Genomic DNA, 27,004 nt, shown 5'->3' with positions numbered 1-27,004 from the left:
CTCTTTGGAGAAATCAGCTGACAGTCTTATGGGAACTCCTTTCTAGGTAACTGTGTCCTTTTCTCTTGCTGCTTCTAAGATTCTCTCCTGTTTAATCTTAGGTAATGTAATTATGATGTGCCTTGGTGTGTTCCTCCTTGGGTCCAGCTTCTTTGGGACTCTCGGAGCTTCCTGGACTTCCTCGAAGTATATTTCCTTTGCCAGATGAGGGAAGTTCTCCTTCACTATTTGTTCAAATCAGTTTTCAATTTCTTGTTCTTCCTCTTCTCCTTCTGGCTCCCCTATAATTCGGATGTTGGAACGTTTCAAGATGTCCTGGAGGTTCCTAAGCCTCTCCTCATTTTTCCGAATTCTCGTTGCTTCATTCTTTTCTGGTTGGATGTTTCTTTCTTCCTTCTGGTCCACACTATTGACTTGAATCCCAGTTTCCTTCCCATCACTGTTGGTTCCCTGTACATTTTCCTTTGTTTGTTAGCATAGCCTTCATTTTTTCATCTAATTTGGGACCAAATTCAACCAATTCTGTGAGTATCCTAATTACCAGTGTTTTGAACTGTGCATCTGACAGGTTGGCTATCTCTTTGTTGTTTAGTTGTATTTTTTCTGGAGCTTTGATCTGTTCTTTCATTTGGGTAAATTTTTTTGTCTTGGCTTGCCTGTTATGTAAAGGGGCAGAGCCTTAGGTGTTCACCGGGACGGGGTAACGCTGGTGGCTGTGCTGTGATGCTGTACATGGGGGAGGGGCCAAGAGGGAGCAATGGCGCTTGCTCCACTCTGGTGGATTTGAGTCACTCCCTTTGCTACCCACAATCAAATTGGGCCCCTCTGGTGCTGATTCCCGAGTGCATGGGCTTGTGCACGCTTTAGGTCCCTGTGGGTCTCTTCAACGACCTCTCCTGTGAGGCTGGGAGTTTCTCCTGCTGCCGCCTCAACCCCCACAGGTGTTTTCAATCAGAGGTTTGAGGCTTTATTTCCTGGAGCTGGAGCCCTGGGTTGCGAGGTCTGCTTTGGTCCCCCACATTCCTCCCAGTTTTCTATTCGCGAATGTGGGGCCACAGGGTCTGCTAGTTGTCCCACTGCCTGCCCACAATCCACCGCCTTGCTGGGTCCACCAGCCGCCGCTTTGTCACGAGTCCTCTCTGCCCTGGCTGCCCATCTCCACCCCTCTTACCGGTCTGGATGAATGTTTCTTCTTTATCTCCTTGGTTGTCGGACCTCTGGTTGTTTTTTGCTTTTAAATTGTTGTTGCCCTTCTTTTGGTTGTGCGAGGAGATGCAGTGTGTCTACCTATGCCTCCATCTTGTTCAGAAGCCATCTAAGTTGGCTCTTCTTAAGTGGGTGTCCCAGTCAGTCATAATCAGCCACTGTTTTTCCAGGTGTGACAGCAAATTCCTTTGCTAAAAAATATAATAGGTTTTTTTATTATTTCCTCTCTAAAGATGTAGCATATATTTTGATCATTATTTGTGACACCTGTGTTGGCATATTCTTGGGAGTCAGCAAAACCTAGGCCTTTGTTATCAGAGCTGTTTCATCTGTGATACAAAATGACCAGGAGTGTTTTCGAGAAGACTAGAGTGAGCAGTATTTATTAGAAGATTTGTGAGAGCTTAACTTCATAAGCCAATGTTTTTTTCACTTGAATTAGTTCATATTGATATTTTCTCTTTTTTTTTTTTATTAGACTTTATTACAGCTACCACCTGCTATGGTAGAAGAAGGTGAGGAAGTTCAAAGTCAGGAGACGGAATTGGAAATGGAAGAAGAGGGCGTGCTTGGGCAAGCTGACATACCCAGTCTTACAGATGCTGGCTCTGGTCAAGAAACATTCTCCTCTCCACCTGAGACCACCTCCAGTCAGTCTGAGACCACCCCCAGTCAGCCTGACACCACCCTGGATCAGACAGGAGCTGGTTCCAGTCCTGACATCACCTGCTCTGTATCTGAGGCCCCTGCTGCTGGGGCGGGACCTGAGGCTATACCAGGAGAGGATAACAGCCGTCAAGATTCCCCACCTGCCCCAGGGGAGACCATATAGCCAATCTCTAGCCTTTTTGAGGGAGACATTCCATTCGCAAAGTCAAAGTAAAGTTACTTTTTGTATTTTATATTTGCTTTTGCCATTTTGAAGCTAATAATTAATGTTCATTCCTTATTTTTATTAATGGATCAGTGCTCTTCTTGGATATATTTGTAAAAAGTGTATGTGTATGAACACCAATTTTATTCCATCGGAAGGTAAAATAATCATTCCTTTGATATTTTTCTCATTAACTGAGTATCTGTCATCATACCTACATTAAAATAATTTTTTCTAGAGTATGTAAGGCATACATTACATTTTTAGTGAACTTCAATAAGGAAATAGAATGTAGTGGAAATAATAAGTGTCCCTAAGCAAGTGTTGAAATTGAGGAGGAAACAGTTTCTTCTCTCATAGTACCAGGTGTTCAAGTTGTCTTGTTTTTTTTTTAACCTTTGTTTCTTGATATAAAGGCATACAGCCACAGGGTATAGGTTTTTCAAATCTATCAAAGAGGTTATATGTATTTCCTTCCCCCAAATTTCATAACTTGTCAGGATCTCCTAGGGTGTCTCTTTCTTCTTGGGGTCAATGCCGAGCTAATGAATCAGAATCTCAGGATGAGGGTCCAGGAATCTGTAGTTCAGCAGGAGCTTAGAATGTTTGAGTTGCAGGCACAGTGGCATCAGGTGAGGCTGGTGAGGCTGAGCCAGGATTTGTCATTCAGCTCAGCAAGAAGAAGCTGGCAAATCCATCTGGGCAGGAAGAAAGATCCAAAGGGTAGGCAGTGAGAGTCAGTGAACTTTGCTCCTGTGTGCAGGATAGGATTCTGCAGTGCGTGCAGAGGTTCTGAGTTTTCTGCCCTGTTTAGTTGGTAGATAACCAACCACAAGGAGATACTAGGATTTTGATACTCAAGTGTGGTTTGCAAATCAGCAGCATCACTGTCCACTGAAGCTTGTTAGAAATGCAGGCATTTGGGCTCTACCGCGGACCTGTTGAATTTGAATCTGTATTTCTGCCAAGTCCTCAGGTGATTCATAAGCACTCTGTAGTTTGAGAAGCACTGTACTGAGATTCCTGTGCTCTCTCCTCACATAAATGATGTAGAATGATAACCTCCTGGTGATAGAATTAACTGAGCATGACTAATGTTTTCTGACGAAGACCTCTGCTTGTAAGACCCCTGCACATGGCGGTCAGAGAAGGAGGTGAATTTGTACATATGGGGAGGGAAGAACTGCCCTCCAGTTCCCTCTCCCCAATTCTGACATCTGCTAGAGCAGCTAAGAGAAGCATTTCCCCAAAGAATCTGCCCTAGCACGTGTCCAAAGAACCTTTGATGAAATAAAAAAGAACTGCACGCCACCACTGAAATACTACTGATCCTGACATTTTGAAGGAATGATCAATTTATGAGGAAATTAAACCCAGAAAGCCAAGTCAATGATACAGTATTTTTGAGTGACTAATATTTACTCAACTCTACCAGGCTGTGGTGGAGCCGGTTAGTCTGTTACATAATTGCTCTGATGATAAGAATTTGAAGGCAGGTGTTGTGGGCGGCATCTATGTGAGCTAGCACTCACAGAATTATTTTCATTTGTGAATATATAGTATCAGCCTAAGCAAGAGGGAAAGAAGCTTTACTGTATTAGTCTTTCCTAGAAAAGGTTGTTTTTTCTTTCCATCCTTTTGAGGGTATGAATCATGATACCTACAACCAAAATAAGCAAATTTTGATGCTGCTGTCTCATTAAGTAAACCGTTTTCTGGGTCACATAGCTTTTTCTTTGCAGCTTGATTTCCCATGAGACCAAAAAAAAAAATTTAGTTAGAAGATGTGTTAGTCCTTTGCCTTTGTCAAAGAAATTTTAAAAAGGATTAGGTGGTGGTAATTGAATTATTTTAAATTGTTTAATCACTGGAAAGGCCAATGAATTGCAGTTAACTATAGTTTTCTTTAAGGAACTTAAGAGATCAACTCATTTTAAATAATGAGGAAACTGAATCAACAGACCTATCCAGGACGGCAAGTGTGGGAAAGTGGGAGAGAACCCAAGTCCGCAGCCCTAGGGTACTATTTTTTATTTTTTTCAGTCCCAAGCACACAGGAGTGACTGTTTCATAAATTCGAGAGCTTTCTGTTTCATTTAGGATGAGAACAGACACAGACACTCTAGCCTGTGACCATTTTACATTAGTGTTCCCATTGCTCTCCCTCCTGCTTTTCATATCCGCATAGGCAGTGATCTGGAATCTATTTTTAAACACAAGCCAAAAAGATGCATGCAGAGAGAAAGAGTGTGAAATGAAGCAATTCAAGTACTTAGACTTTTTTCACCAAAATGCTGAGTTAAGAAAGTTTATTACCAGCAGTGGAAAATAAATAGCTCCATTGATTTGGGCAAATGAATGAGAAGATCTAAACATCCGGTCTCTGATAGAAGTTGGTGTGATGATAGAAGTTGAGATGCTTTGCTAGATCCTGGGAGAAATGGGCCGTTTATACTACCATAGAAAATACAGTTGCTTATAATTAGGAGAGAGCATATTGTAAAGCCGACCTTGGACTCACTCAGACCTGGCTCAAATTTTAACCTAATTTACTCATCAGCATTTGGATTGACCTTGGACTGGTTTTATAACCTAAGCCCTAGTTTTCTTTATGTACAAAATAAGGAAAAGATTTGTTTGCTTGTTCATGAGGTAATTTGTATGAAAATAGCTGGCCTTCTAGGTGTTCAGTAAATATTAGTTGCTCTCTCTCCACTTTTCCCCAAATCTTGAAGCACCGTAGGATTTTGCCAACCAATCCTGTGACTTGGGTGCTAGCTGTGCCTCTATCCGGGGAGCGTGGAGGATGATGAAGAAGGGGACATGTGGTGGCAATTGACCTTTGAGGATCAAGAATCAAGTCTGCTGATTGGGGACCTCTGAATCAGTCCGTCGCGACAGTGAGGATGGCCTCTGTCGCAGTGAAATCTGGGCCCTAAGAACTGTCATGCTTCTGATGGCTGATAAGTTCTGTCAGTTCTGAGTCCTGTACTCCCCTGCCCGCACGTCATCTATATCGTTGTAGTTACTTAGTTTTGGGCCTCGAATGTGCTTTTTCCCTTTTTATCTTGAAGCCACTCAAATGGTATTTTTAGATATTTTCTTTCAATTAAAATAAAAAAAGATTTTCAAAAAAATGCTGACCCTTTTGTACAAGCCAGAAGAGCAATTAAAGACAAGCAGTGCCTTGCTTCCTGAGAAAAATGCTTGGCAGTTAGCTTTTGTATAATTATGAGGCAATCATGTTAATAGATGTTTAAGAATAATACCACTGGAGCTGTACTGAGCCAAGGATGGAAGTGAACATGAGACCATTTTTCCTTCATCCATTGGTACTCTTTAGTGCCCAAGAAGGGGTTTTAATCGGTGGGATCCAGAAGCTTTGGATGCTTTTGTTTTTCTTCCTCAGAACAGGCCAGAGCTCTGCCCCCAGAGCATGATCCAGAGCACAGCGTGGTCACTGCTGACCGACACTGGCCAGCTTTGTTAAGTTAGCTCTCTCCCTTTTGGCTTCTGCTTATTTCCACAGCTGCTTAAACTTTTGCACTTAGATACAAACATGCCGATCCCATTATTTCTTGATATATTTCATAGGAAACACTAGTCTTGAAACATAACTCTTCAAAACCTCCTCCACGGTCAAGTAAGTGTGGGAAACAAGTGATTATTCCCCTTTCATTGACTCACGAGGTATCGTTAGCCTGTTAAAGTCCTGGGAATTCCTGCTAGACAAAAATCATGTTAACTTTATTTAACTTAGCATTTCTCAAACTGGCTTGACCATAGAACTTTTTTAAAAAAATAAAGACACCTTAGGGAGCCAGCTCCACAGAACACAGGTCAGGAACCCCTGTTTTTTTACAGGAGCAGTTGAACTTGATTGCTTCTTAGAAAATAATAACATGCCACCCTGAAATACGCCATTTTAGCATAAAGATTATTTTGAGCTGAAGCCAACTGAGAAGAGTAGGTGCAGGAAGGACTTCATCCTGCGTCTGCCTAGCAGCGCGACATACATGTCCCTCTGTACGGTGGCTCCTCTCCTTTGGTCCTCACCCTGGAAGCAGATGATACTAAGATGAGTGTACATAAACAGACCTTGACTAAAATAGCCCTGATTTTCTATCAGTCTCCCCACGTATTTACTTTTCCACAGTTTGCCACCCTAAAAGCCTAACCGCCTTTTCTTACCTGTCATTTCCCCATTCACCACCCTGTGTTAAAATGGCATGTCAGCTTCCAAGCCTGGCTGCTGCTTTTGGGTTTTTGTCTCTTTCTGTGTGGCCCCTGTGGAAGGAAAGGTTAAAATATCAATTAAAGTTGCTTTTATAAACTTGACCACTTTGGTACTCTTTTCTTCTGGTTTTTAGTTCAGTGGTTTACAAGTATATATGCTTTTTCCCCTGTTAATCAGCCTTTTGTCAGTTTTATTCACAGACCTCAGCCATAGAACTTAAGGTAGAAAGTTTTACAAAAAAAAGACTAATACATTTTTTTCTATAAGCGACCAGAGGCTGCAGTAACACAGCTGAAGAGGAAACTAGAGGTGAAGTTATCTATCTGTACACAATTTCACAGTGTAGTGTAATTTGCTCAGTGTCACGTGGTATTAATAGCAACATCCTGAAAATGCAAATGAATAAAAGTTTGATCGACGAACTGTGACATTTCTTCACATGAGCTCCCAACAAAACAGTCACTGAGCATTCTCTCATTTACTTCTTCTCAGACTTCAGCATTTCACATTAGGCTGTTCTCATTTCTTACCCTGCAGTGGGAAACCAGTTTATATTTCCAGTGTGTCTTATGTTCTCAGTTCTTTAAACGTTTGTTTCTTTAGAAAGTTTAAATGTTTTTTTTCCTTTAAAAAGTGTATGTTTCAAAAAGGGAAAGGAATGGCTAATAATAGCCATGGGCCAGAAATAATGGAAGAAAATTAAGGCAAGTATAAAAAAAGAAGAAATTGCCCTTCACAAGAATGTTTAACATAGAGACCCCTGAAGTTGCCCCGCATCACGCGTGTTGAACTCTCTCTTCGGTGCTCTCCAGAGATGGCCGTCTCCACTTCCCCCTTCTTCCCCACCGTTGACTTGCACTGCACACTCGCCCAACATACCTCTTCTTGCAGTAAATCTGAGTGCAAGAATCTTACTGGTAGCTGCTTCTCCTTGGGAGATGTGCAGTGTAATATATAAATAGCTCTTTTGAGAAATTGATTTTATTGACATTTTTCAAAAAGGAGTTCCAGATAGGAAGTGGTCATATAAAATACTACCTTTTTCTTCTTTAGTTCATTGGTTCATTTGGGGGCAGGAAGTCCTTCTGGGTTTTTATACAGTTGTTTACAAATAAATGTGCTTCTTGTGTCACTGTATTTTCATTGCCCCTTTGCTTCTAGTAGCGCCTTCCAGTGCTGGTTCCTTCGAATCCCAGGCTGCCCCAAGAGTAGCAGTGGAACAGGAGAATACTTGGCTAATGTACGTTTTATGTTGTGGTTGACTACTTTTCACAGGAGTGGATTGAGTTAAATACAAGGAAACGTTGGAGGATGTCTTTGAAACTATGTCATTCTTGTACACTCATAGACGCCCGAGCACCACTTGTGACTGAAAATAGTGCCGGAAATGCCCCATTAATTCGCAGATGAGAACACCCAGGCTTTGGGTGATTTGCCTCGAACACCACAGTCAGCTGAACCAGGACTAGACCCACCGTCTGCCTTTCAGGCAAATTCCTTACCACGCTGTTCTTTAAACTTACTTGAAGACAAATCAAAGTAGAAAGAGCAACACTTAACTCCACACATAAGCCCAGAAAGAATTCCTCCCAAGGCTAGAACACCGGAGAAGAATCAGCTACCTTGCCAGAATCAGAATAGGGAATAAGAGGTCTATAGACTGCTTATGCCTCGGTGCTTACAATGTTTATACTTATGTGTGAAAGCCAAATTAATGCTTATCTTGGTTTGGAAAAAGGAGAAACGTAATAGGGAGGGACTCTAGTAAGTAGTACTTCGTTATGTCTCCAAAATGCTAGTTAATTATCCTAAAGTCAGAACATGCAGTTTATATGTTATATTTATCCTGAAGTCTGGTTATGTAATTTTTAGATAGTGTAATATATAATAAGGTGAAGATAGATTTACTGAGACTTGCACCTTACCGTTATGCATCCACTGGGTCAGCCTCCCGGTTTCGCTGTACTTATCACAAAGCCAGCATGAGCACATTTGGGAGCTAAAATGAACGTCCAAGTGAGTTGAAGTTCTCAGGAGTGTAAGTCTACTTTGGGAAAAAAACCCTCAAACTAGTCAAGTGAGGTAAGATTTTTAGAGGCTACCATTGCACCTATTGATTGATCTAGTTGGACTCTTTACATAAAAGGGCAGGCTCATCTGAGCAAGTGAAGAATGTGTCTCGGTAGAAATGCAGCCCTAGCGGCAATGAAAGGAGGGGGTGCCAGGTGGCACTGGTGCTTAAGTTGACAGGCAGTTCTCTTGAATCGCTGTGATACTATTGACATCGGGCATGGGAGGTGAAATTGGTTCTTGCCCGCAGTTAACAATTCAGGGATTACCTGCCAGTGACCCGACCAGTTGGAAATGTAGAATGCAGGTCAGGTGAGTGCAAAGTTCTCCTACGTGGTGCTCTCAGAACAGATTTAAAGCAGCTCTGAGGAGTTTCTAAGTTAGTGGGACTTTGCATGAAGCAGGAGGTGCTGCATCTCAGCAGGCATGTTGGGATCTTAAGGGATACATTTGATAATACATTGTATGAAATGTTTACATTTATTTTTAGGACAAAATGGCACTAGATGAAAGTATTTTTGTGTGTGAAATATATACTCTTGGTTCCCATACAAACCACATCAGACCACTTTTTTTTGTTAATTTTTAAGTGAAGTATTTTAAACACGCAGAAAAGTACACAAGTCAGAGGTGAACAACTCAATACATTTTCATGAAGTGAGTACAATCATGTGATCATCACCCAAATCAAGAAAAGAACATTGCCAGCTCTCCAGGAATTCTCTGTTGGGCCCCTGCGGGTCATTCCCTGCCCAAAGAAACACCCTGGTTTTTGTCCCGATCAGTTGTTCCTGTTTTTGAGCTTTATGTAAATGGAATCATAGAAAATGTACTTATTTTGTCTCAGATAGATTTCTCTGTACCATGGGAGGCAGGGATCAGGATTAACTGAGCGCTCTTTATTGGAAGACAGCCTTTTCCCTCGGCCCTGTAGCGTCGTCGTTGTTAGATTGAGTGACTGTGTATGTGGGGGGGGTGTTTCTGGAATTGTTTCATTGGTATGTTTTTCTATTCTTGTGCCAACATTTCACTGTTTTACTTATTACAGCTTTATACTAAATCTTGATATCTAGTTGCATATGTCTTTTAGCTGTATTGTTCTTTAAGATATTCGCCATTCTTAGTCTTTGGATAAATTTTAGAATCATCTTGTCAATTCTACAAAAAAAAATTAATGTGGTGGGATTTTTATTTGAATTGTATTGACTCTGTTGATCAATTTGATGAAAATTGGCATCTTTACAACCTAGGAATATCTCTTTTCATTTACTTAGGTCTTTTTAATTTTTTTTAATTTCATTAATATGTAGTTTCTACATAAAATCTTGGCTATCTTTTGTTAAATTTATTCCTAGGTATTTGATATTTTTATGCTATAATAAATGGTACTTTTTAATACATTTTGTAATTATTTGTTACTGGTATAGAGAAATACAGTAGATTTTTGTATGTTGACATGGTATGTAGCAATCTTGTTGAAGTCATTTATAGTTTGTAGATTCTTTTGGATTTTCTACATACATACATAGTTCTGTCATCTGTGAATGATGCTAGTTTTATTTTTTCCTCTTTAATCTTCATACGTTCTACTTCCGTTTTAGTCTGTACGTCTTTTATCTCCCTTTTCTGCTGCATTGACCCATTCAGAACCTCCAGTACAATGTCGAGCAGAGGCAGTCGCATCGAGCGTTTTTTCCAGTCTTAAGAGCAAAGCTTTCAGTGCCACCATTAAGTGTAGTGTTTGCCTAGGTTTCTGTGACACTCTATCATAAAGCCATTTGATTTTTAAGCACAGTCAGAACAAGTTAAATAACAATAGCTTTTGAAAAGTGTATTTACCAAGACTTGGACTTTAAATTACTATCATACATCAACTGGTTCAGCCTCCCAATTTAACTCTATTTATCACAAACTAGGATTGTTTTCCTAGTTTGCCAAGGGTTCAGAATCAATGAGAGACACTAAAGATGGACTTGAGACAAATATTAAAGATGTTTACTAGTATCTAGTGTATGCCAGGTACTGTGATTTGTTTACGTGCTTTCTCTCATCTAATCTTCTCAATGACCCTGAGACCTAGGTGCTACTTTAAAATTCCCGTTGTACAGAGGAGAAGACTTCTCTAAGCCTGATGGTCTAAAGTTAACAGAATTTGTAAGTGAGAACTGGTATTTGAACTTTGACTCCAAAGTCCATCATTCTCTAAGCTTCTTCAAAATGTAACCATTTTGTTACATTTATCTACAAAAGCCTGGCTCAGAGGTAGCTTGTATTGTCTATGATGACACTGGAAAAGTTGCTTTATGACCCTGAGATGGCCAGAGGTCCTAAGTCTACTGCTCTCCCTATTCCATGGGGACGATAAACTCTTTAGTCAGTGTTTTGCTCATAACAGCCATAGAGTGAGTTTGCTTCAGGCACCTCCTCTTTGGTTCAGTCACCAGGTTATGAAACTAACTACATCATTCTTATTTAAACGTGTTTTATTTACTTACAAATCCAGTGCCAGAGAAATCTCCCTTGGCATGTGTTCCCAGTTTCTGCCATAGTGCATTTAATTTAGAATACCGTAGGGGTATGTGTTCATGATCCTGTCATTATTCAGTACAAGTCAGTATTTCTCTATGTGTTACAAGAATCAGAAGGGAAACACACACAGTTTCATCTTAGCAGGACCCGGAGTTGCGCTGTTGCCGTCTGTCAGCTCCGCTTCTGTAGTTCAGAGGAGCGCTTCGTGCTGTTTAACAGACTTCTCCCCCGAGAGGGCCTGGGTGTGCAGCGCCCCGCCAAGGTCCCCATTAGTTATGGAGAAAGGCCATTTGTATTTGGAAATTGCAAATCAGCCAGGCAATCACCACGCAGAAATAGCCCCCATGAAAATAAAGCAGTGCTATATTTGAAGCCTTAATCGTGTATATTTATAGACCCAAGTTTAGTTCCATTTGGAAATTTTCACATTATACAGTAACATCATGATTACCAGTATGCTCAGGGTGAGGGGTTGGGAGGTGTGATCCATTTAAGTTTTATGCGTAATGGCAAATCAGTCACAAAAGAATTGGCCTGTCCACCCTTTGCAAATGCCTTTAAAAAATTGCTTTAGTCAGCTCCCAAGATCAGGCCACCTGTGAGCTGGGGCTGTGGGGACCAGTATGGAAGTGGGTTCTCCCCAGATTTCTACATAAAAACCCTGCATTCGAGATTCAGTCTATGGCTGAGGACCTTTTGCCACACTAAAATGAAAAGCACTTGATTCAGCTAACAAACTATACATACTAATATTTTAGGACTCAGTATTAATAAGTTTATCAGGACACTTCCTGAGAAAAGACTTGAAAAGACGGATCCTTGAGGGCCCCAGGTACCTGGAGTGAGAGCGATGTCATCTACCTGTTTCCCACAGAGCCTTTCTTCAGCGCATACTATCACCGATCAAGACGACTCAGCGTTTTGTGGGTGACTCAGATTCACACACGCAGAATGACTCAGGCCCCTTACCTTCATGCCTGCCTCTGCGACATGCTGACATTTGCCATCTCCTCTTCTGGTCACGCAGGCTGGTGAGGCCTCGCTGAGCAAACCCTCAGCTGAGGGGAGGGAAGGAGACGTTTGGATAACTAGAGAAAGGGTACCCCAGGCAGAGGCAACAGCTGTGTGAAGGCCCTGACCCAGGGCCTGGTCGGGGCATTTCAGGTGAATGAGGGGAGGCTGGAAAGAATGTGTTGGCATTTTCCACAGTTCAAATTAGGAAGCTTGGATTCGGCTTTGATGTCTTTTTCCACCTCTATATTTTAGTTCACTTCTTCCCCTAATGCTCTGGAATATTTCTTGCCACTGCAAGCCCCTTCTCCATTCTTGTTGACTATGGCAAGAGATCGGTTCCTCCTAGAGTCCCCTGGCTTCCCCTCCCCCAGCCTGCCCTCCACTTACTGTAAGGTCAGCCTTCCACACCGCGTATCTGGTCGCGTGGTTCCCCTCTTTGCACACTCCTCAGCTCCCTGTTACCTCTGCCAGCACTAGCCAACAGCACTTTATGCAAAGAGAGAAGTGTTCCCTAGTCTGTGCTGCCCAGTGTCCACAGGTGCATTGGAGATGTGGTTAGTGAGGCTAGGAAACTGAATATGAAATTTTATTTAATTTCAGGTAATTTAAATAGTCACATGTGGCAAGTGGCTTCAGTATGGGGAGTACAGCATTTTCATGGTATTTATCTTTTGAGGAAGTCATATTGCCCTTTGGGGATCTAATGAAAGCTAAATTTTTCTTTAGCAATTCAGTTATGATACTTTTCCTAGATAGAATTCTTTTTCCCATTTATTATTTTTTTATTTTTCAATTACAGTTGACATTCAATATTATTTTAATGAGTTCTAGGTGTACAGTATAGTGATTAGACATTAATGTAACTTATGAAGTGATACTCTTGATGTGTCTAGTACCCTACCTGGCCCCATACATGGTTATTAAAATATTTTTTTGATATTTCCTATGCCATACTTTATATCCTCATGACTATTTTGCAACCACCCATTTGTGCTTCTAAATCCCTTCATGTTTTCACCCAGTCCCTAACCCCCATCCCATCTGGCAACCATCAGTTTGTTCTCTGTTATCTGTGAGTCTAGAATTCTAATAGTTCATGGAGCCCATCCATGGATCCCTGGGTAAGATCCCTGGACTACAGGGTAAAGTCCAAGCCCATTTCTGGGGCTGCAAACAGATAGCATGTGGATAATGTCCTCATGCTATCTCAAGGTAGATCGGAAGGGTGGTTTGTCCTGAGCCTCTCTGGAAGCACAGCATGGAAGGCGAGGAGAGCGGGAACCAATGGGAAGTGCAGTGCCAGGTGGCGCAAAGCAGCATGGCCCACAGTGCAGGGCGCAGGCGAAGTGCGGTGGTGCTGCTGGTACCGGTGCAGGGGCACACTGGTCCACTTACAGGGACAGTAGCCCCAACCTGTGTGCCCTGGTTCACCATCACACTTTGCCGGTCTGTCACCGTTCCCCAAATACAGTGGGTTTTCTTATCTTTGCTCAGATGGCCTCTTGCTAAAACACTCTTTCTTTCCCATTGACCTGGCAAACTCCTCATTCTACAAGTTCTACCTCATCCCCTGTGATGCTCCCTCACCTCTCTTCCTCAGGAAGTGTCTCACTCCTCAGCCACGCTCTCTTACCACCGCCTCTCCCAGCCTCCCATCCACCCAGTGTGGGTTGGTAGTTTTGGAGTAAGGAGAACCTAAATTAAAAGTAGCTAAAGTAGCTTTGCTACTTACTAACTGGGTGACCCTGAGTCACATTGCATTAGTTTTCTCATCTGCAGAATTGGGGTAACAATACCTTCCTAGAAGAGCTGTTATAAGGATTAAATGTGCTGGCCTATGGGAATGGACTAACATATTGCAGACAGGGTGGAACTCTCTCATCCACATTGTTCTCATCTCTCCGAATGGTGGAGTTTCCACGTGATGCTACAGTTACTTGCTTATCAATATTCTCTCCTACATTAGACTGGATTCCAGAGTGTCTCTCCCGTTTCAAGCAGATTAGAAGCCACCTGATATGAAGAAGGAGCATATGGCCTGGTTTGTTAGGCAGCAAATTCCAGGAACCATTTGTTGGTTAAAAATTTTAGGCCACCCTTACTGTGGCATGTATCACACCCTTCCACCGGACATACCAGCAGTAAATGAATATGTCCCACCCAAACCTGCTTTGCATGGCTTGAAATGTCCAAAAGGTCTAAGAATGGACAGCTATAACTGAACAACAATTTTAAAAAAAGAATGTTCCTTCTCAGTCCTGGCATTTGTTTAAACCCTCTGGTTTTTGCATAACTTGGGCTAGTAGACCAGTGTCAGAGACAGCACATGCTATGGGACTGTCCCTGCCCGCTGAAGGAGGAAGAAAGCAGGTATGGTCTGAGGGGGGAAAAGACCCAGGACAGTGGTGATGAGGACCACGATGATGATTTCTTGTGCACTCGTGCATCACGTACCGTGGCATGTGTCTTATACAAAGTATTACATTTGATTTTCACAATGGCCCTTGTTTCTATATGTCTTGTTTTAGAGATGAGGAAATTGATGCATGAGGAAAGTAAGATGTGCATCCAAGATTTACACAGCCACTGAGTGGTGGGGCCAGGATTTGAACCAGGATATTTGAGTACAGAGCCTATACCATCATTGGTTCAGGCATGGGGGTGCTGCCCAGAAGGGCAAACCCAGGTTTCAGGAAATGAGAGGGAGTGGCGGGCGGTGTGTGGATTTCTGTGAGGCCACCAGGAAGAAGGTGGGGGCGCTGGGGTGTGGAGAGGTCCTTGAGACAGCAGGTGATACAGAACCTTGCCGTATTTACTACTGAAATACATGTGGTAAGTGAGCTAGCTCACTCTAGCCTCTTTTTCAATTTAACTGAATTTTATTTTTTCCATCAAAAAGCTGATTTTATTCTCTTTTTTATTTTTACTTGTTTATTTTATTGAATTTATTGGGGTGACATTAGTTAATAAAATTATACAGGTTTCAGGTGTACAATTCTATAATTCATCATCAGCATATTGTATTGTGTGCTCACCACCCCAAGTCAGGTCTTCCATCACCATTTATCCCCCTCCCCTACCTGCCATCTCTAGCCTCTTAAGTGAGTAAAAGCCCCAGTTGGTTTTCTGAATACGTCCTGGTGCGTGGTGGAGCGCTGGCAGCTTGGCATGTGTAGTTGCTGGATGAGCCACCCCACCCTTCCCTGGGTCCCTCTCTGCTCCTCGTCACCATTTGCTGTGACCTGTGGATGTCAGAGTCTGGAACTTCTCACTGTTGTCTCCACAGCCCCCCCCAGGGCCCTGTTCCCACGACCTGTTTGTCCTGCACTGGAGCCCGGAGTCCTCCATTCCGGCACCAGACAGGGGGCTGTTGCTCACCTCCCTTCTCCTCCCTACTCCCGCCTCAGCCCAACTGAAGTTTTCTTCCTCCTTCATCTGCTTTGATACAGAAGGTGTCCATGGCACTGTAGACTGAGGAATCCCACAGCACACGTCTGAACGCCAGCAGCTTTGATTTGACCAGATCTTTAATGGCCAGTCCAGCCCTAAACTACTGGGATTAGATCAAATCCTGCCTGGAGCTTCCAATAAAGACCTTGGCCATTATGGACTAACTAAAGCATCTAAAACAGGACCGCTGGGAGAAAAGCAGTGCTCATATTGACAGAGACATTCACATGGGGAGAGGAGCTGTGAGAAAGCTCATCAGCTAAGGTCACCTGCTTGGTGTGTGGGCTGAGCTGCGCTTGGATCTCATCGCCTGCATTTCTTGCCAAGCCTGGGAAGCTAGCACGGCTCCACTGAACAACGCAGGGAGACAGCTTACGGATCTCGAGGCCACTTGTTCGGAGCACCTGAAGGGTGCCACAGGCTGCAGGTTTATTCATGTGTCGTTCGGGGCTGGCGTCAGTGGGTACCTAGGAAGCTCCCAAATGCTCATTCGCCTGAATGCAGTGACATGCAAAAGGAAACCTTACGGGTGGGGTATTTATGGTTGGGTATTTTAGCTTCTCCCAGGCATGAAAAAAATCCGTCCATTCATTGCCATATCTGGAGAGATAAAGAAATGCCCTACAGTTTCCTGGCCACTGCCATCACCACCATCTTTAGAAAAGGTAAGAGGAAACCAGTCTAGGGTCGCTCCCGCAGCCTCTCCCTACTCCAGACTGCTTGCAGTGCGTGGAATTCCTACAGTTTTGGAAATAAAATAATCAAATAAAAGTTCTGCACTATTGTTGATTGAAAGAGGCATCAGGGTGTTGCACAAAAGCTTCTTCAAACAGAGAGGGACTTTTACAAGGAAACTAGATATTGAAGCCCTTCCTATATCTTTGTCCTGGGAAAACAGGAGGCAGCCGGCCTGGTCCACAGCTCCAGAGAAAGAGAAGAGCCATCAAGTCCGTGTTAGGAACAAGCAGCAGTGGCATTACACAGGTTCACAGAGTAATAAAGACTCAGTGCATGAAGGCGGTCTGTAAATAAGTGTGTCCTGTGAAGGCCACATCCTGAAACTCATCCTTGAAGAAAAAGTCAATATTTGCACATAGATCCACGCCTGTGTGGCAGGAATAGCTCGTACTATGAAGGTGAACCAAATACAGACTATTGTCCATCCACGCTGGTCAGGGGTTACCAACAGCTTCTTAATGAGGCAGAACAGGAGACTGGCACTGGAGTCCTCCATGTCCCCTTTACAGTACAGAAGAGTGTGGGGTGCCAGTCTCATAAAAGCCCTTTGTCATCATCATAACATTTTGTCAGTTAAACCACCCTCTCAGGCACAGTTACATGCAGGTATCTGCCCCATTGTTGCAAGAAGCCACACACAAAAGAATACATACATTGTGACTCCACTTACGATTCAGGAACATGGAGACAAGACTCCATGGTGTTGGGAGTCAGAACAATAATTGCTTGTGAGTGCAGGGACTGGCTGGAAGGGGCCTAAGAAACTTCCTGGGGTGATGGGGGTGCTCTATGTTTGGTCTGGGGGTATTGGTTACATGGGTGTGTACATTTGTTTTAAAAACTCATGAAGATACTCATTTAAAATACATGCACATCATATTTATAATTCTAAGGTAAAATTCATAGAATTTTAAGTCAACCTAAAAGGAAAAAAGTAGTCAAGCCCTTATGTGGCTGCAGTGGGTAGCTGTTTTTTAAAATAGCCCCTTCCTCAGAACGCATTCTTACCTCTCAGGCTTTCGAGCTCCTCTTCATTTCTAGCATCTAGGGATTTCCTTTTCTTACAGAGACTTCTTTACACGTAAAAAATACTGCTTTAGATTACCTGGCATTTCTAGTTGTCTGCCTTGGGATAGTTTAAGACTATGCTGATATACTATTTGCTGGCACCAGAAGTCTTTACTTTCTCTAATGACTTTGTCGATAGCATCTTCTGCCCTGAATTTTTGTACGTATATGTAAAAAGTCTGTCTCCTATTCAGTAGCTTTAAGATTCTTATCTTGGGTTAAAACTGGTGCTTTAAAACCATTGTCCAAAGTCTGTGAGTGGACAAGCCAGGTTATCTATAAGTGGTACCCAAAGCCAGTGACCTCTGACCAGTAGTGTCTGCCTCAGTCCTACCTGAATGTTGATGACTGAGCGGCACGCTGCCCAACAGAGCATTGAAAAAGAAAACAGAAAGCACCATCATGAAACCAGCATATCCTGTGGGAGGCTGACAGATGGCTATGTCATCTTTTATTCCTGCTTATGTGCTATCTTTTGCCTTACATTTTTCTCTCATGGTTAGGAACCATGTTTCACTTTCCCTCCAAAAATGTCACATCTAACTTCTTTATTGAGTTTCAGAAAATGATTGGCCCTAAATAATAAAAATTACACAAATCGATGTAGAAAGAATCCAGTTTCTTCAGTCATATGATTTCAATAGTTCCGAGCACAACGACAATCAGCACTGGGATCCTTACTGCTGCTTACGCTGAGCCATTGTGCTCACACGTGGCGCTTAGGAGCTCTTCATGCACCTCGGGGATTTCCTGACTGCCGAAACTTAAACTTCCCATGGTATTGTCACACTAAAGTTCTCATTTGCACTAAAATATTTAAAGAAGAGAAAATGGCACCTAAACTGTGAAAATTACATCACTCATGTGAGAAGTGTGCTTCTACAGATGGCGTGTGTTAATCAGGGTGTGAAATTGAAATATATTTACTGCGATGTTGGAGGTTTTCCCACATAGACTGAGTGTGTGTGTGTGTGTGTGTGTCTGTGTGAGGAGAGATTAAAATATATATGGGTTTGCTTATGTACATACATGTATGTTTGTGAGAACATTATATTACCCAATTCTAAGATGTACTTCTTTTCTCTATGTTAACATTAACCAGGTATGCATCTCATAGAGAAGATTCTTTTCCCCCAAATATCTGTTATTGAATCAGTGGTGCATTTCACAACCAATAGCTGTTTTACATGAAAGTACTATGTATGCACATAGAGAATTGAGACTTTTGGTGGAAAGGGTGAGGTCCTAGTATCCATTTCATCTGAAACCCAGGTGCTCAGACCTACTGAACATGCAGGAAATTATTCACAAAATCAGCATTTTCTGTGTATCGGGTGTGTGCACTAGGGACTATTTTAAACATGCTTTTCACATAACTCAAGCCCAGAAAAAGACACATTTGAGAAATATTTATTTTACTAAAAAAAAAGTTGGCTTGGCCAAAGTTTAAAGGAAGTTGTGCTAAATGAACAAAAATGTGGCCATTTTATGGCATAATAAGATATGGGCATCTCCAAGAGAAACATTGATAGGTAGAAAAAAAGAAAATACGCTTTAAAACATGGAAACTAAGAGAACGACTCCTTCATCTTTGGTTCAGCCCATTTTATAGTAGCAAGCACAGTGTCTTGCATATAGCTGATATCCAAATGTTTATTTAATGATTGCAAATATTTTTTAGTGAACTGTACTTACCTGTTAAAAAAGAAAATAATATTTCAATAAAAAATCAGTCTGCAATGCTAATAATTTTCTTGTTGCAGATATGATCTGAAATGCTTCTTCTAAAACCTTCTCTACATGCTACTGGATATCACATTAAGTACAGATGGGCTGATAATTCTGGAATGCATGCATTCTGAGAAATGCACTCGGAAGACCTAAAACTTGACCTCTTATCTCGAGATTTATTTCTTCCCCTCTCGTTAGAAAGGCCTGATTACTGAGCTGCTGAAATCATGAGCACTATTTTTTAATACAAATGCCATATGTTGATTCAGTAAAGTGATGATAGGACAATAGAAAATGAAAGTGATTAAAGCATGGGCAATTTGAAAACATTAACTTTACGTGGGAAAAATTACTGTAGTAGAATGTAGGAGGTAGCTTTTCTCATTTCAATTTTTAGCACTAACTGCCCAAAATATCTACCAAAATTTGCATATCAGAAATAATACCATACGCTAAAATAACATAACTTCAGACCTCACTGCTTTATATACATATGGAGACTTTTTTAGCTATAAATGCTCAGTAGAAGAAAAACATGGGCTCTTAAATTTCCAGTGGTGATCCAACTGAGTGTTACGAGACTATAGAAACACTCTGCCTACATCCAGCCCTCTTTCCTAGACCGTTGCTTGCAAAGCTGTGCGTGCACTAATTCAGTTAATTCAATTCCTCTCATATTTTCAAAACTTTCCAATGAGAAGATAACTATTAACTTCTACTCCTTCCTCACTTCCATGAATTGTTTTTGGTTTTGTGATTTTGTTGTATTGCTGAAATATTAACAAAGCAAATCAGAATTGAGGTCATTGAGAATCAAGCCAAGAAATGGCAAAAGGTGAGGACAGCGGGGTCACAGAGGTGAAGGGCTGGCAGACCTCTTAGAATTCTCAGAACTTTGGGGTGTAGAAGGAAAGGCCTGCACACCGGGCAGGGTCTCAAGATTCCACATGGGGCTCACAGCCACATTGGAAAGGACCTCAGGAGTCACCTAGTCTGATGCTACTCAAACGATAGTCCTTGGGCCAGCAGCACACACATCATCTTGGAGCTTGTTAAAAGTGCAAATTGTCAGCTCCCTCTCCACTCCTGAATTAGAATCTGCATTTTAACCAGATCCCCAGGCAATTGTATATGGCTTGTAGTTATCAAGCACAGAGGGGGAATACATAAGAATTCCCGCCTCTTGTCAAACATGCAAAAGAAGTATTCCCAGAATACTCAGGAACCAGAATTTTGTTGAAGAAGGAAGAGGCTTTTCAATGATTCTTGTTGTGCTCTTCAAACGTAACCTGGTTCCACTAGAATATCGAACTCCACAGGAGGTAGAAGGTGAGCCCAACACGTGAAACAGTAGGACACAATCTAACACTCAGGTCTACCAGCAGTGACTTAAGGATACTTCAGTCATCTGATCCTGGTTGCTGCAATCCCATTATCAAGCATAAGATCCCTGCAAAGGCCAGAGAGCAGAGGCCCATCGGGAGAGCTGTCTGCAGAATAAGAAGGGAGCACAGTGCAACAGGGGTGACTCAGAAAGCAAGGCCCCCAGACTTTCTGGTGTGTTGGTAAATATTACAAGCTGGGAGCAGCTTGCAATTAGCTGTGGTGGGAGTATTTTTACCACAGAAATCAATAAACACTACAAATCAAGGCTTTATTTCTTTTTTTTAGAGAGCCAATTTACCAGCACACCACTGTTTGGGAGAGTAGATAGGTTAGAGGAGAAAAAGCCCTGGAGTTAGTATGTGCAAAGTGTGGAAGGAAAAATTCAGGGAAGGAAAGGACAATTGAAGTCCTGGAAAATGATGTTGCTGCAGATACATCATTTCAAGCTCCCAGACATGGCTGGGATTCACCCACTAGCCTCATTTCTAGTACCCCTTTTCACAGGTCTGGCTCAAGAGTGAGAGTTCATTGACGGTTCAAAGAGACTGGAGATGGCATGAGACAATGTGGAGAATCGAATCATGAACTGACTAGAGAAACTTATAAAGATGGCTGGGCAGCTAGAGCTCTGTGGGGCAAAATAGCCCCATAAATCTTCATCAGCTGGGGATGAAGCCTGGAGAAGGTGGATGCTGAGTTCCCCTGGGGTGGGGGGGGGTGGCTTTTGTCAACCACCTGGATATTGGGCTTAATTACTATAATGTTTGCACCCAAACCAGCCTCTTCTGGTGACTTACATTTACCCTTGTGCCTCTAATATTATCATAGCCTCTGGTTAAAAAATCAGTTTCTGGTAAAGATCTGTGCCATTGGAATACATCTCTCTTTCCTCGTTAATTAACTGTTAAATGCTTTTAATAAGCTATATCCTTGAGCATCTCTGCTTCAACCAGGCCATTTTCCTTAGTTTCCATTGAAAACATCTTGAACATTCCCACCTCTGTGGCTTTGCTTTTTCTGTGCCTTTTATTTGGGTTGCCATTCCCTTTCTTGTACTTCTGGTCTACTCCACTTTGACCTCCAGACCAAACACTACCTCCCTCGGGAAGCTTGCCCAGATTATGTCAACCTGTAGTAAATTCTTTCTCCATTCAACACCGATTGTCTGGACAAAGTCCTTGGAGATTGTGTCTTACACTTTTTTCAGATGAGTATTAGGAGGTGAGGTCTGTCCACTGCAGAGTTGAGACCAGTGACCCTCGACAGTCGCATGCTGAAGGGCACTGGATAAACATAACACACAAGCTTTTCCTTTCACTGTCAAGTTCTCCAGTAGTCTTCTGAGTACGCCCCCTGTGCCTCTTAGCATTCTTGTCTGTGTCTTCACTGATTTAAACTAGATACAACACAAAGGTCACCTCCAGTCAGCAGAAATGATCGACTGATTTTGGTTCCACTCTGAATCTACTTTTAGATGATCGAGCTGCATAAAACCTAAGTTAAGTAACTGAGAACAATGTGTATTTATAATACAATAGGCTTAGCCTCATGGGGAGAAAAGAAAGAAAGAAATACCTTAATAATTTCAAATGAGCCTTTAATTAGCTGAACAGAAGGACTGCGGTTTTGGGAACTGAAGAGAAGGGAGCAGGACAAGTATTCCCAGAGACTCCCCAGCCCTCCAGAACACCCAGCTGGGCAACTAGGTAGCCAGACATTAGGAGCATTTTTCTTAACACGTGTGGGGCTTTTTCCTTGAAGAGAGGGGGTTTTTGCCTCCTGGTGCTTTGTGAAATGCTCCGACTATATCGTATCACACATCGACATGACCACATCTCCAAAACAGCTTCCAATTGTCAACACGGTGTTTACTTCCCTGGCCTCATGTTATCTTATATTCTTTTCATGTATATGAAATAGGACACATCAGCTCCCAGGACTTGCTGACACTTTAAGGAAAAGAACTCTGGTTGTGAATTGGTTGCCTTTGATTTCTGTTTCCATATTCCTTAACTTGAATATCTCAACTTCACTTTGGAGGTGAGATTCACATCCTACTTTCTACTAGAGAAAATCCATAAATTAGCACAGGATAGGAATCTCGCTTGACTTTGAAGGCAGGGCAGAGTGACAAGTCCAGCATAGGTCTCTGATACACCATGATTTCCCCCCCCTTCATTTGGCCAAAGTTAAATTGTTTTCCGTTGTATTGACACACAGATGTGAGCACTTCATGCCCAGAGCAGAGGCTACACTTCCTTCCTTTCCTTCCTCCAACTCACACACATACCTTAATTTTTTTTTTTAAGTGCAACTCAACAGAATCTGAAGATGATCTATTACAGCACAGTCACCAACATTTTTGGCACCAGGAACTGGTTTTGTGGAAGACTACAGGCAGGAGGGGACAGCAGGCAGGCCTGGGGTTGGGGGCCCCTGTGTTACAGAACAAGAATTCTTTCTTAGTTCATTGCTCATGGAAGCAAGACCCAGGCATCACCCACTCCACCCCACCAGGCGATTCCATGCGGTGGTTGAGAACCACTGGCCCAGATTTCTGTCTGCTTGAGAACCCCTGTCTGCAAAGCGATCCTTGTTCCCTTCTCCATCTCTCACACCCTCCTGCTTTTCAAGGTTCCTACCTCTTCTACACTCCCTAGAGTTCCTGGGGAGGGTCTCACAGGTGCTCCAAGTAAAGTGCAGACTACTTCTCTGGCCGCTGCCATGCCCAGGCCACTCTGGCCACCACTTGCACCACTTTTGCCAATAGCTCCTGGCTGCCAACATCCAGGCCTCGTAGATAAATACCTTCTCCTCGTGCTGTATCACAGGCTAAACATCACTCAGTCAGCTGTGGATCTGGGCCAGAGCAGGAAACTAACTTCCCAACCTTTAAGTTCTGCTTTTGTACTAGGTACTCCCAGCAGAGGCCCTCAGGCCCTGTGAGCTTAGTGAGACAGGTGTCTTTGTTTGAAACATAGGCCTTTTGGTTCAAAGCGTTCACCTGCTCCTGGAGTAACTCAGTTGGTATGTTTTTAAAAGCTACCACACTATTCATCGGGAGCGTCACTCCTCTCTAATCTTTAGGTTCCAGCGCTGAGCCTGCTCATGGTGTCAGGTTCCATCCTGAGTAGGTTTAGAAAAGAGCCTACTCCCAAGCTCCTCCATCACCCTGTGGTGTGCCTACTGTCATCACACCTGACTCAGCACACATGCCCTCGGACACTGGAACCTCCTCGACGGAGCTCATCAGCACACTATTTCTCAGTCCCAAAGTCACCAGGCAGTTCACCTTCTTTCCAACTCTGAGACTTCCTGTGCTTGCTTGTTGTGTTGTCCACAGTTGTAAGAAGGAGAACCTGGAAGAAATAGGATGCTCCATCTTGAATAAAACCAGAAGTCAGATCCATACTTGATTTTTAAGAGAAATAAATAGATAATGGGTGTGTTGATACCAACAACTAACTCATATAGCAACTTTTCAGAATGTTACAATTTTAGTTTAGCTCAACATTCTACACCTGTCACATATATCATGCCAATCAAATGTGACAAGAATTTCTTTCCCAAATGAGAATATACTGTAAAGAACTTCTGAAGCACCAAAGAAAATTAAATGATCTCTGTGGTTTCGCATGGGTGTATTCAGATGAATTCAATTCTCCAGACGATAGTTGCTGTTTTTCCATTTAAACAGAAACCCAACATATAACCAATTTGGCTAAAAGAAATTTTATTGCACATGGAAATCTTGGAGAAGAGTTAGATTATTGATCAAATATGAAAGCAATTTTAAAATCAGCACTGCTGGTGAAAGAGATCCCAAAGAACCCTTGGGATGCAATGTTTTTCTCCAAGGTTGTGGAGATTATTATGAGGGAATCTGCACGGGGTCAGCAAGACAGAAACATGCTGGGCTTCAAGCAAGAAGATGTTAAATTAGAGTGTTTTCTTCCTTTCTTAAATTTATAAAATTAATACATGGTTCTGTAAAAATATTCAAACAATACATAAATATGAAATGGCGAATGTAACAGGTTCCTTTCTTTTTGCCCTTCAACCCTCACCCCGGAGCTAACAGTCTCGGTGTGTTTGGTTAGATAAGGTCTCTAAGTGCAGATGAATTTGCAACTTCTCAGTCCCTGGAGATTTTTGCAATCAGTCCTGGGCAGTGACTTGTGGTAAGTGGGGAAGAATTCTCTCTAAGGTTTCTGCTAGCTTTCAATTCATGAAGACTAAGATGTGCCTACCCTTGAAAACACACATGCTTGCACACGCACACACGCATTTCATACACTTTTCATCTGAAATCACCGTGTCTTTGGGGTCGTCGGTGGTGTGCTTGTTTCTGACTTTATACAACCTCAAGTCATCTCCTCAGGGGCGTAGCAAGTGGTATGTAGTGGGCACTCCACGAGTATCTGTTAAAGAACCTAATTACTCCAAAGGGGAACAACACGTCTGTGTCTGTGTTCCTCATTAAAGAAAAATGGTCAGGATAGAAAATAATTTCGCAAATGTAGCACAATATACTAAATCTTACTAATAATTTCCCCCCAGTTTTTTCTTATTTTTGAAACCTCTCTGTCCCTTAGCAGTACTATACACGCTAACTCATTTATAAAGTTATGCAGGATTGGCGTGTGGGGGTGGGAGAGAGCCGATGGGGCAGTTAGCTCTTAGAGGCTCAGCTCAAAATCCATCGACCGCGACGCCTTGCCCAAGTGTCCAATGAGGAGGCTCTGCCCCTTTTTCCACCCTCACTCCCAGCCTTTGTCGAATACCTCTTTTACGTTGCTTAGCACAGATCTTTGTGGTGGATGGTTGGACTGGTGCACCACTAATGTAGTATATACAGTTCTTTGGAATGCAAGCACTGTCCCATTTACTCTAATATTCCTTGCTCTACCTGCTACAATGCCTTGCCCAGAGAAGGCATTTAACTAATATCACTTAGACAGAAAGATGGCCTTAACCACACCTGGATTTTAAGGGAACCCCATCCATTTGGCTACAAAACTAAAGTTTTTATCTTGTTCATGTCCACATCTACATAATGAGCATCATTATTTTGATTTTATTTAGTTAGAAGTAATGTTTTTTATAAATCAAAGAGTTTATTCACCTGAAATATTTTGCTAATTATTTGTGAAGTGAGAGAGTTTCCCCATAGGTAACAGCCTGACTCTCTGAAATTATTTGAAGCCCTTTGTTCAAAATCAGTCACTGAGACCTGCACGTCTTCTTGGCTGATGGTGAGAATTTAAATGTTGTTCACAGAGACTAGGGGGTTAAAAAAACACTTTATTGGGAATGACACAAACTCTGACAATAGGATACTGCGTTTTCTTAGCATGCCACCTTTTGTAAACGGCATATTCCTGCATGTCACAATTTCAGTGTGGTGACAGTATGAGACGTTTCTAGACTTTCCACACCCGCAAATATCTGAGAAAATGAAGAGCACCTGTCAATCTTAGCTGCTGCCCAACCCCAGCTTTAAGGCTTCTGAACCCCTGTCTATGTGACTGTGGCTGAATCAGGTGCTTCGTACAGGTGCACTTGACCTGCCCACGTGACAGCTCTATGACACACTCGAAATAGAAACAACAAAGTTTATACTCATGACTGATTCTCTCGCATTCACACAAACATGTTCCACGGGCAAGGTTAACATTTCACTTTTCATATTTAATCAGAATAAAGGTTAGCTTCCAGATAGATCAAAGGAGAATCTGACTAGATACAGTTATAAGCTATGGAACAATGTTTTAGGGTGTGATATGTAGGCCTGAGGTACGGACATTCCCAAACACTGGAGCTGTTCTAATAACCACAGCTTTCTGCTCCATGAGTCTCTGCTCCATGGGTCAGTTCTGCCCTTTCCATTACCACTTTGGGGCTCACATCCCTGAATTGGGCATCATGAATATAGCTTACCTAAGGTTTTCCAGTCCTAGCGTGAAAGCAGACTCAGCCCTCGCACCCATATCAGCACCTATTTCTGGTTGATCTCTGTCAGTGTTCTATTGGGGTAGAAGCTCATGGGACAGGCGGAGGGGTTGCATCCTGCTCCCATCATCCTCCCCACCCCTCTCCTCAGCCCCTCCCACCACTGTGGGCCCACAGCTCAGCGACAGAATCATTGAGTGCATACCGACAGTGACTGGTTATGCCAGACTTGGGGATGGGGTTACTGTAGTGTTTTAGAGTTCCCTTTCTGAGCCCTCCGGGGTAGAGCTCTAGACTCCCGTGTCATGGGACCAAGAACACAGAGAGAAGATGGCTGTAGCCATGGTGGAGAGATGAGCCTAGCGTGAATCTTTTGTGGCAGTTATATGTATGGAATCTCTCCCCAGAAAATCGCATATTTTAATAGAATTTGTAAAAGGGTTAACTGAACGGAGGACCCCTTCTTGTTTATCTGTAGAGAATGTTCTCAGCTTAGGTCTATCCAGTTTTGCAGGTATTTCTCTGGAGATACACTGTACTCCGTTGCATCCTTTGGGTCATGCTCAAGACTTCTTCTGATCATTTTTCAAAGGCACATCATGTTTTAGTGGCGGACTCTGTTTTCTGTTCCGGAGGGCTGCCTCTTCTCTGCAACGCCAAAGGCACCCAGACCTACTTATTTGTGACAGTGCCTGCACTCGCACCTGAGAAGACGTTTCAGTTGCTTTTATTTGGGAGGCATAATCTCT

The 27,004-nt window shown here is 42.6% G+C and overlaps 1 protein-coding gene across 1 annotated transcript in view; it reads left to right on the top strand.

The window, feature by feature from the left end:
- Window positions 1-9,538, top strand: part of AQR (aquarius intron-binding spliceosomal factor) — a 112,721-nt gene extending 103,183 nt beyond the window's left edge. The window contains exon 35 of the mRNA XM_024567336.4: window positions 1,685-9,538. Coding sequence (XP_024423104.1) covers window positions 1,685-2,038 — 354 coding nt within the window. The 3' untranslated portion in view covers window positions 2,039-9,538. The remainder of the gene's footprint in view (window positions 1-1,684) is intronic.
- Window positions 9,539-27,004: the final 17,466 nt, after the last annotated feature.

This window comes from Desmodus rotundus, chromosome 7 (genome assembly GCF_022682495.2).
Source record: "Desmodus rotundus isolate HL8 chromosome 7, HLdesRot8A.1, whole genome shotgun sequence".
Lineage (NCBI taxonomy): Eukaryota > Metazoa > Chordata > Mammalia > Chiroptera > Phyllostomidae > Desmodus > Desmodus rotundus.
The sequence above is the reverse complement of the archived record's forward strand: the minus strand, read 5'-3'. Positions and strand labels throughout refer to the sequence as shown.